The sequence below is a fragment of the Myotis myotis genome, unplaced genomic scaffold (assembly GCF_014108235.1).
Source record: "Myotis myotis isolate mMyoMyo1 unplaced genomic scaffold, mMyoMyo1.p scaffold_m19_p_10, whole genome shotgun sequence".
Taxonomy (NCBI): domain Eukaryota; kingdom Metazoa; phylum Chordata; class Mammalia; order Chiroptera; family Vespertilionidae; genus Myotis; species Myotis myotis.
Window position 1 is genome coordinate 65,678,011 of NW_023416314.1, and position 11,822 is coordinate 65,689,832.

Sequence of the window (11,822 nt, forward strand, 5' to 3'; positions counted from 1 at the left end):
TGTAAAACCTGGTTGTCCTTGGTAGCATTGTCATGCACTGAACTTATGTGATAATGGCCCATGTCTCAGGGGCAGGCAACCATTATCTGGAAGAAGAAGATTATAAGTAGACAGTCATCTATGCAATATTACCTTTCGGGGCACAGTGATATCAGGAAAACCATGTAGGTACAGGATATTTTTCTCACTTGTTTGTCTCTGAGGCCTTAAATTCTACCTTAAGTCTTCCCCCTCACCCACAGTTAAAGAAAGTCTTTCTATTAGAACACAAACCCATTGGGAAGAAATTGAAATTATCCAATTTTCAGGAATATATTGCTACTACCCAGGCTCCAAATTTAATGGGGACTGGGAGTTAGACTAGATGTCCAGAGGGCTTCCATGTTTATAAAGGTAAAGCAGATCCTGCCTAAAGGAAGAGTAGCCTGAGGAAATTGCCATCCCTGGAGAGGGAGCACCTGAGGGCTAAGAAAGTATGGAAGGGAGTCAGAAGGGGACCAAGGATGACCCCGCCTCCTCCAAATATGCTCCAGAGAAGCAGAGACTGGCAGCTAAGCTCTTGGGTCCCACACATACAGCACTTCCTTGCGTTTACCTGGTGGAAATTATTTAGGTGGCTTTTTAAACCACCTAACATCCTTTTTTTAAAGGGCTGTATTTCTTTCTCAGTCACCCAGCCTGTAGGAAATAACAGATGATAAAACCTATAATTATATCCAGCACTCATTCCTGAGAGACGACGTGTTCAACACCCAGTGACGAGACACCGAGATGGTGATATAACCCAGGTCATCGAGGAGACAGTGCTGAGCCCTCCTGCACACAGACCAGATGGGACAGAGAAGCTGGTGTTCTGAGACAGGTGCTGCCATTTCTTGTTGTTTTTCTAATCTATATTTTATATTTCTTTTGTTTTTTATCTTTATTGACTGAAATCATGGCATAAAACCTAAAGAGGGTGTAAAATATTACACAGACTTTTACTTTGATTACTTTTATTTTGATGGATTTATCAGTCTATTTTAAAGGCATGTTCACAAATGGCAGGGAATACAATGAAATGCAAGTATGGATTAAGGAGGTGGCAGGAGTTTTTTCGTTTTAATCTCTTAGCTGTACTTCTTATATTTTAAAAAATATTTTCTTTTTTTTTTAAGGAAAGCATTTTTTTAAAAGATGTGTGCAGTTATCCACAACTTCTGACAAGTTGGTTCAGTTATCCACAATTTCTGACAAGATTGCTGCTGTTTTTCAGTATTATTATGACCTTTAATAGAGAAACATAGTTAAGTGAGAGTACAAATAATGAATATATTGCTTTATTTTCCCCTTATCATTTACTTCTGGGGTAGGCAGAGATATGGTGGACTTCTGGATATAACATTGTCCCATGTCCTTTCAACCAGGGGCAGATATCGAAAGGAGTTTACTCCAAGGGTTTGGAGAACTGAATGTGATCACTAGATCATTATTCAGATTTTCCTGTTCTGTTCTTCTACCTTCAACTCCACTTTCATTATATTTTCACAGAACAAGAGTAGTCATGTGTGACATTATATATAACATAATTGATTGGACAAAATATAACCATAGGATATAGAATTCAATTAGCCTCCCTATGACCAATTCCTTTAAAGCAAAGAGAGGCATATTTCATAGATATTCAAGAAAATTAAGGATGAAAGAAAACAATAAGAAATATTTCAATTTTCAGAGAAATGGTGGCACAGTTCAGACATGATTTCTCTCTGAGGTTATCAGACTATGGACATATAAGGACTGTTATCATGTGTCTGACACATCTGTTCTGTTGGTGAATAGATCATGTGGACTTGAGTTGATTAGAGGAAAGTAACTCACATAGAAATACATCAGGCCTTCCTTATGTCTCTGTCACCCTTGCTACCAGCATGTCTATGGTCAAGTCCCAACCATTCATTATAATCTCTGCTGAACAGAAGCTGTCGAGGGAGCAAGTTTAGCCCTGGCACATACCACTCTAAGGATCACTCATGGAGACCCTTCCAGCATCTTCTCCAGCAACCACCACCTTCCCTGCTCCACTGGGTTCTGAATCACAGACCATCTCCATCCCTGGTCATTGAGACATGGGACAATGCTATATCCAGAAGTCCACCATATCTTTGCCTTCCCCACAAGTAAATGATGAGGGGAAAATAAAGCAATATATTCATATTTGTACCTCTCGCTTAACTATGTTTCTCTATTAAAGGATATAATAATGCTGAAAAACAGCCACAATCTTGTCAGAAATTGTGGATAACTGAACCAATTAATTTACAAACTATTGTCTCCACTAGGAAAACATCAATTTCTTAATCTATAACACAGGATTAACAAAATTACCATAATACTAGTTAGGTTAGTATGGAAATAGCATGATTAAACATAAAAGCATGCCACAAACTCGCTTTGAAGTGCTACAGAAATGTAAGAGATATTATCATTACCATTTACTGATTTATGTTAGATTGCATATACTTCCAAAGAATCAGATGTCGTCGTGAAGTCCTAGCATTGTTTACTTCTTTTTCTAATTACTAAATAACAGAAAGAATCAGCCACTTAACCATTAAGATAGATGATGTTAACTCTCCACATCCATTTCGTTCCTCCACAGCCAGGTGTTTCCAGACCTGAGTGATGGCTGCTGAGAACTGCACTGTGTTTGCTGACTTCATACTCCTAGGACTTTCTGGCAGACAGGATGTGCAGCAGTGGCTCTTTGTGCTCTTCCTGCTGGTTTATGGCATCACCGTGATCGCCAATCTAGGGATGATCCTGCTGATCAACATGGACCCCAGACTCCACACGCCCATGTATTATTTCCTGAGCAACCTGTCTTTCTGTGATGTCTGCTACTCCTCCACTGTCGCTCCCAAGATGCTGGTTGATTTCTTATCTGAGCAAAAAAGGATTCCATACAATTTGTGCTTTCTTCAGATGTTTCTTTTTGGGTTCTTTGCAGCTGTGGAATGTGTCATGCTGTCGGTCATGGCCTATGACCGTTATGTAGCCATCTGTAATCCACTTCTTTATACAACTGCCATGTCCAGGAGAGTGTGCCTCCGGCTTGTGGCCACTGCCTACATTGCAGGTTTGATGGATATGACCATCTTCACCTCTTGCACTTTTCCATTATCATTGTGTAATTCCAATGTCATCAATCACTTCTTCTGTGACATCCCACCCTTACTAGCCCTCTCTTCCTCAGATACAACCATCACTGAAATAGTGTTGACCATTTCCTGTAGCTGTGTTGTGGGGTCCAGCATTATCACTGTCCTCCTCTCCTACAGCTACATCATAACCACCATCCTTAGAATGAACTCAGCAGAGGGCAGACGCAAAGCCTTCTCTACCTGTGCCTCCCACCTAACCGCTGTGGGGGTATTTTTTGGTACGCTCTTGTTCATGTATTTCAGACCCAACTCCAGTTACTCCTTGGACACAGACAAAGTGGCTTCTGTTTTCTACACAGTTGTCATCCCCATGTTAAACCCATTGATCTACAGTTTAAGGAATAAGGATGTGAAAGGTGCCCTGAGAAAAGCACTAGGCACTAAGTTATGTTCTGGGTGAAAGCATGTTAACTCAAAGTATTTTTTATTTAGAGATGTTGAGAGCTCAAGTTCAGGTACTTTGACAAGTGTCCTATAGTCTCACCAGTACAATTCTGGATATTTCTTTATCTACCTTTGTGCTTAAATTAAGTATAGGAAACAGTCTTAATCTTAATCTTTTCAAACTAAGGAAGAGTAGCAATTGTTTCATAATATTGTTTTGCAAAGAGGGTCTTTTTATACCACTTTCTCTATTCATGGGTATGTCCCAGAGAGATACAGGCATAGTCACATCTCCCCCACCCCCCATCTCAATTAATTTATCCTCCTTAAAGTTCCATTTTTAAAAAATGAGTTTAATAAACTTGCTTAACCAGAAGGGAGTTTGGGCGGCTTAATTTAGCTCATTTTTGGCTTCTTCCTATGTACTAACATCATACTATAAGTTTTACATCATAACACCTAGAAGTAATAAGTAGTAAATAATAAGAATAAATTTAAATCCTCCTGCCTAACTCTAAGTTCCATAAATACAAGGCCTTTTCATTTCTTGTTCACCATTATTTCTACTTTTCTATTTACAATGCTCACTTTCAGGATACCATTCAAAAACATTCATAGCAGAAATATTTACAATAGCCAAGATTTGGAAGCAGCCTAAGTGTCCATCAGTAGATGAGTAGACAAAAAAAGTGGTGGTACATTTACACACTGTAATACTACTCAGCCACACACAAAAAAGCAATCTTACCTTCTGCAACAGCATAGATGGACCTGAAGATTATTATGCTATGTGAAATAAGCCAATTAGAGAAAGGCAAGTACCATATGGTTTCACTTATATGTGGAATCTAGTGAACAAAATAACCTAACGGACACAGACTCATGGATACAGAGAAGACTGATAGCTGTCAAAGGGGAGAAAGTTGGGGGCTAGATCAGAAGGGTGAGGGATTAAGCAAAAGAAAAAAAAGAAAGACTCCTGGACACAGACAATAGTGCTGTGATTATCAGAGGGAAGCGGGGTGGAGGGCGGGAGGAGAAGGTAAAGGGGAGATAAATGGTGATGGAAAGAGACTTGACTTGGGAAAGAGACTTGACTTGGGGTGGTAAGCACACAATACAATATACAGATGATGTTTTATAGAATTGTATACCTGAAACCTGTATTTTATTAACCAATGTCAACCTAATAAATGCAATTAAAAATTATTTATTGAATGAATGTGTGTTCCCCTGCAAGACTGATATAAAAAGGAGCCTTAATCAATGAAGAAGAAAAAAAACTTTGTTTTATCTTATTTTTGTATGTTCATCTTACACAAAATCCACCTGTACTTTTTCTTGTGGCCCAAGCTGTGTAAGTGTCAGAGACCAGGATCATTTGATGTAGAGAACTTCTTGGATCTTTCATTTCTAAACATTCTGTCACAGGGATCAGCAGGATCAGCAGTTCTAGATTAAATTTTTTAAATTTTTAATTGATTTTAAAGACGGGGAGAGAGAAAGAGAGAGGAACATCGATGTGAGAGATACATCCATTGTTTGCCTCCCATAGATACTCTGACCAGGGAGGAACCCACAACCTAGGTGTGTGCCCTGACGGGAAATTAAACCTGCAACCTTCTGGTGCACAGGACTATGTTCCAACCAACTGAGCCACGCCAGTCAAGGAAGCAACTCTAGATTACATCGCACTTCATAGTCTTCACATCAGACGGTGGCTTTTCCTTCTAGTCCTCACTTGGAGAACAGATACATGTTCTTGACAACTACACAGAAACTGCATGAATGAAGTTGGGGGATATGGGACCTTGACCATCTCTAATGGCTACTAGAAAAAAGAATTTTATCTCCCTTTACATGTTCATGGAATTATGCTAATTATTTTTTTAAAAAAGAAATGAAATGCCCAGAGTTATTAACAAAAATTTATGTTCAATGAAATGAAACAAAGAACAAATATTATTTACACTGCTATTATATTTTCAATGACTTAAATTGGTTTTCTGTGTATCTGTGAAATAAATTGAAACTGTATTCTGAACACAATTTTAATAGTAGTCATTACTTAGTGGTGGGATGTTGAGAGATGCTAAAATCTATTTTAATAACTTAAGGTGATTGTACATGAGGTTTATACTATTATTGATTAGCTGGTAATCCAGTTATGGAGAACATTATACAATTTCAGATTTTCAGAGTACTCAATTATTATTATGCCTAAATAAAATGTACAGAGTAGTCATTATTGTAGTAGTCATTAATCTACTTTCCAAACTAGAGAGAGTATTAATAAATTCATTTTCAAAAAGTTCTTTTTATACACCTTTTCTCTGTTCATGGGTATGCCCCAGTGAATATCATAACCTCTCCACCTATGTCAATTCAAATTATTCTTATTATGATTCAATTTTGGTAATGAGTTTAATAAATTTGTTCAGGTAGAATACAGTATTAGTGGATAATAAGAGGTATGTTTGTATCCTTCCTATGTACCAGGATTAGCTTATAAATATTCCATCATCACAGAAATATATAAGTAGTAAAAAATGAATAAGAAAATTTAAAAAGCTGCTGCTCCAACTCATAGTCCATAAATGCAAGTCCCTTTTCTGCCTGTTCACAATATTTCTACTTTACTATTTATAGTGTTCAGCTCGCGCATGCCATTTTAAAACATTTATTGAATAAATGAATGACTCTCCCCTACAAAATTGAGCGTTGGGATATTCATCCCCAAAAAATTCATTTTTATTTTAGAGTTTTTGTAATTTTTTTTTTAAATCTCAGTTTGTTTTATTTGATTCTAGTATGTCATCTGACAGAGATTCATCTGTATGCTTCATTTGGCCTCAGCTGAGTAAGTATCAGGGGCAGGGATCATTTGATGTAGAGAACTTCTCACTCTATTAGTGAGAAGTTAGAACTTCTCACTTCTAACTTCTATTTCTCCTCACTCTGCCCCAATTATATCAGCAGAAACCCCAGGATCAGCAGCTCTAGATTTACATTGCACTTCAGAGCCTTCCCATCAGCCTGTGGATTTCCCTTCTTTCCCTCATTCTGGTGAACAGCTATGGTCCTATTGACAACTCTAAGAAGGAGCAGGGCATTCTCTAATGTCACTGGACAAAAGGTCTCACATTGGTATTCAATTTGCAACAATATATATTTGCTTTCTTAACACCAGAGATAGGGAATGCAGAGCTAGGAAGGTTGTATAAACAAAACTTGTTACTTCTTCAGTCTTCCTGTCTTAAACCCTTTTGTCTTGTCATTTCCTCAATTTTTCACATATTTGTTGTGTACTTGTATTAAAGGTACATAATCTGCGTCCTTTGTCCACCTCTTTGAGTCTCGCATTTGGTATGGGTCCCCTCTCCATGCAAAATTCAATTTGTCTTCCTCCTGTTAATTTGTGTGATGCCAATTTCCTATTAGGCCAGTCAAAAAAAAAAAAAAAACAAAAAAACAAAAAACAAAAAACAAAAAACAAAAAAAAAAAAACCCTAAGAGGAGAAGGAAAAAGTTTGCTACCCTTACACAGTCAAAAAAAATCCTTGCAATGAGGGCAATTGATGTGTACTTGTGGGAAGGAATCCGACAATAACTAATGAAAATAGCAATATGTGAGACAACCATATTTCTAAGTGAGAAGTGAAGGAGGTGTTTCAGAAGTGGAAGAAACAGGATAAACAATGAAAAGCAGATCAAAATCTAAGTTCATCAGACATCTGCTTTCACTGGAAGAGAATGTTGACTCATGGTAGCATGAAGCACAGCTTTCAAATAAAGTCTGGTAAATGTCTGACACTGACCAATTTACTCAAAGGAGTGAAGGATTAAAGTTGAGCCTTTGCTAAAGTTGTTGCAGCATTCACAGGGGAAAACACAGAAGCGGAATCTAATTAATCATATTCTCACAACACAGAGGAGTGGAGGCAGAGGCTTTAGAGATTTGTCCCAACAGTCACTGAGGTAGAAATAAAATGCAATCTGCCTATTGTTGATGTACCGGAGATAAGGACAGAAAGACTTGCTCATTTCAGGTAGGTTTCCAAATGGCTTAAATTAAAGAATGTAGGGCAAAGAAACACCTTACTTTTGGAAAAATGAAGAATCCAGGTTTCGGAATTTGGTTAATGAATCATTTTATATCTGCTTACTCAGTTAAATAAATTCTTCCTTCTAATGGCCAAACAATGATATTTCTTTGTTAGACCTGTGTGAATTCCTCTGACCACATTTATCATTATTATAAGAAAGTTAAATATTTTATTTATATTTTAATAAAGGTTCATACGTAAACCATTACCTTTTATCACTATACAAGAGATATTGCTGCATGCATAAATTTAAGATGTGCTCTGTGTTTTGCAAATAATAGAGATAACACATTAAAAGTATCCAGGCCATAGTTTTTGTCTAAACAAATAAAAATTAGACCACTGCCCAAATTCAAATTTTCATATATCAATAGACACACATAAATATAATAATTTTCATAGAAACAAGACAGAATCCTATGTAGCTCAAGAACATTTATTTTTCCTGTACTTATTTTCATTTAAATGGAACAGGCAGCTTAAAATAAAAAGATATGTCAATTTCCACATTTTATTTTGTTTATACTTCTTTTTATCACATCTCTTTGGTTTGAAAAGGAATATGTCCTTTTGGCAAAGATTAGTCATACAAATGGTTTCTAAGTGCTTCCACAAACCAGGGAAGGTAAGTGATAGAATACTGCAAAACGTGTTTCAGTTTCAGTAAACACTATGATGCCACACACCAAAACAAAAGCATAAAAAGCTTCATTTAGGTGAGCAAAGGGGGCAGGAGGGATGGAGACATCTGCAATAGTGTCAACAATAAACATAAAATAATAAAAGAAAAAAAGATAATTTTTGTCATTTACTAACATATGCAGTACCATTGTCAGTGATAAAACTAGACTTTTTTTCGTTAGTGAAAATCTATCACATTGGACATCTAATGTTAAAGCGTTAGACCAGTGGTTGGCAAACTGCGGCTCGCAAGCCACATGCGGCTCTTTGGCCCCTTGAGTGTGGCTCTTCCTAAGCCTTAGGAGTACCCTAATTAAGTTAATAACAATGTACCTACCTATATAGTTTAAGTTTAAAAAATTTGGCTCTCAAAAGAAATTTCAATCGTTGTACTGTTGATATTTGGCTCTGTTGACTAATGAGTTTGTCAATGACTGCAGACCATCTCTGAAATGCTTATGTTCTTTTTTTAGTTCAGAGTTTAGTGCAGGGATGTGTTCATTCTGAAAATTCATTTGCCTTTTAAAAAAATGGAACATGATTATATTTAATACGCAACTTCCGTTCAACCAAAAAGTAAAACGCTACAGTAAAATAATAACAAAAATAGGGCATGAGAAATGATTAACATCTTTAATCTTAACAAAGCTCTTAGAAACCAGTAACAGAGAGACTATAATCCAAGAAAATTGGAAAAAAAGAAAATGAAACAATACAAGTGATAATCACAGGATTCAGCATTTATGATGATTGTGCTAACCAGTGACAGAATAATTTATCTGCAATATCACACTGTCACCGAATAAAAACACTGACATCTAATGTTTTTCAGTTTTGAACAGTGTTGTACAGTTTTAACTCTCATAACTGAACACTGGGAGACAGATTGATGAGTAATATCTACAATTAGGGGGAAAGATAGTTTTTAATTAAAATATAAATTTTGAATATGCTTTGCCCTGGCAATGCTAATTCATTGAAATTATTTCAGTAAATTAGTTGACCAAATTCAAAATGAGCTATATAAAAGCATGTTTAATGCAGAGAAAATATGTCGTTAGTATATGCACTCTAAAACACTACTTGCTTATCAATTTATTAACACAAAGGAAATGTATAAAATCCAATAGTAGATAATAGTGTAGGGCGTACAGAAAAAAAGTAAGTATATGACTTCAAAAAGTATAAATATATATATGTATAAATTTAAGTGGTTTTATAAAAGCAAGGGTTATCTACTATCAGATTGTAGACAACTACAGGAATCCATTTTTTATCTTAAATCTTTAGCAGTTTACTTTACACAATATGGCTTCAAGATATGCTTTTGAAATTAGTAATGCATACTAAATTCACAGAATGTTCAATTAAATTTTTTTTTTTATGTTGTTAAAACACTACATTGCTTATAGTACAGAGGTATTTTGTGCAATCTACAATGCTTTCTTTTCCTGTTTCATGGAACAGGGAGCCTTAACTAAACCTGGTTTCCTTGGTAGCATTGTCATGCATTTATATGATAACTAGAGGCCCATCCTGCAATTGAAATCTCGCAAGGAGGGAACCCCCCTACACCCCACCCCCCCCACCCCCACACCCCGCCCCGCCCACAGGCCTCTGAGGAAGTCAGGTCAGACCAGCACCTCCATTGGCCAGGACCGGAGCCTGACTTCCGCCCCAGGCTCCCCCTGTCTCCCTGCCTGTGTTTGCTCCGGGCCACTGGAGTTGCCTTGCCAGCTCAGGCAGGCGCCCCCCGTCCCCTCCCCCCCCCCCCTCCATCTTTGTCTCCATCTCTGCTCCCAGCCTCACCTGCACACACAACTTCCTCCTGTCCAGTCGTGACCTATTATGGCATCCCGGCCTAATTTGCATATTATATATATATATAGATGGCCATCTCTCAGGATCAGACAACCATTTTCTGGAAGAAAGACTTTATATAGACAATTGTTCATTTAGTATTAGGCTTAAGGACACCAGCGATATCAGGAAAGCCATGTAGAGACAGATATATTTTATTTATTTAATTTAAACACATGCACATATATAATCACAATAAAATGTCAGCATAGATTGGGAGGTAGTAGCTCATTTTTAATTATTTTAAAATTTTAACCTCTATTTTTGTACATTTAAAAAATAGATTTGTTTTTACATGGAAAACATTTGTTGATGACATGTCTAGAGAATTTTACCAAGGGTTTGGAATACTGCACATTGATCACAAGACCAATATTCATATGTTCTTTTTCTCACATTTATCTACCCTCAACTCCACTTTATATTCCCACAGACTTAAGGAGGTCACACATGATATTATATACAATGTGACTGATTGGGTAAAATATGGCAGTGGAACATAGAATTGATTGGCCCCTCCAAAACCACCAACACCACCGAAGGGAGGACGAATTTGGAGATCTTCACATGAAATAAGAGTCAATGAAAACAAAACAACAAAATTAGAATTTCTAGGGAATTGGTGTGAGGGTATAGATTAGATATGAATCTTCCTAGAATAATGGGATTGTGCATCAGTGAATATTTTTAAATGTCTTAGAACTCTGATCTGTTGGTGAATAATAGATTATGTGGACTCCAGTAAATTAGAGTTGAAGGGTTCACATGGTAGTCCATACTCTCTTTCTTTCTTCTAGGTCACCTGTGCAATAGTATCCCAAAAGGTTTCCATCACTTCCCCTGAGCAACAGCTGCTGTCAGAAGAGGCATGGTTAGCGCTGGCATATTCCTGACTGTGAACCCTAACATAACGTTCTCTGGATCCTCCAAAACTACTTTAGCAAGCACCACCCTCACTGCTCCACTGGGTCCTGGATCACAGACCATTTCTATCCCTTGTTTGTTAAGGCTGGATAGGACCTGAGGGGCTGATGGGGTATTGGGAGAATGTTATATGTAGGAACCCGTAATCACTCTGCCTGTTTCACAAATGGATTGGTGAAGAAATAACAAAGAAATGCATTCATTACCAGAACCTCTCACTAACTACACTTCTCTATTAAGAATAGAATAGTTCTACAACACTAAAAAGAAAAACAGTCTTGTCAGAATATATGAGTTATCTGGACCAAATAATTTTAAGAGCTATTGCCTATACAGAACATTGAGGACATCAAGTTCTTAATATAAGATAGAAGTAGTAAAAATTATCATAAGTACTGCATAGGTTGGTGTGAAAATAGCATGATTGATTTTTAATGAAACTACACTGCAAACTCTATCAAGTGCAGTACAAATGTAGGCATTATTATTAGCATAACCACTTCCACAATTTGTAATAAATTGGGTATGTTTCAAGGAGAGTCATTTTACCTAAAGCATACTTAGCAATGTTTATCTCTTCTTCTAGTTACAGAAAAATAGTAGTATGATGTCAACCCCACTTCCACTTCCTTCTTTAACACAAAGGGTTTTCCAGACCTGAGTG

General features: G+C 36.9%; 1 protein-coding gene across 1 annotated transcript; it reads left to right on the forward strand.

Annotated features, from left to right (window-relative positions):
- The first annotated feature begins 2,664 nt into the window (after window positions 1–2,664).
- On the forward strand, window positions 2,665–3,603 carry LOC118665478 (olfactory receptor 1019-like). The gene has a single exon (XM_036326925.1). The coding sequence runs from the start codon at window positions 2,665–2,667 to the stop codon at window positions 3,601–3,603; it is 939 nt and encodes a 312-aa protein (XP_036182818.1).
- Window positions 3,604–11,822: the final 8,219 nt, after the last annotated feature.

What these genes read in the sequence shown, in the direction of transcription:
- LOC118665478 (XM_036326925.1), top strand. Translation starts at nt 2,665, where the DNA reads ATGGCTGCTGAGAACTGCACTGTGTTTGCTGACTTCATACTCCTAGGA.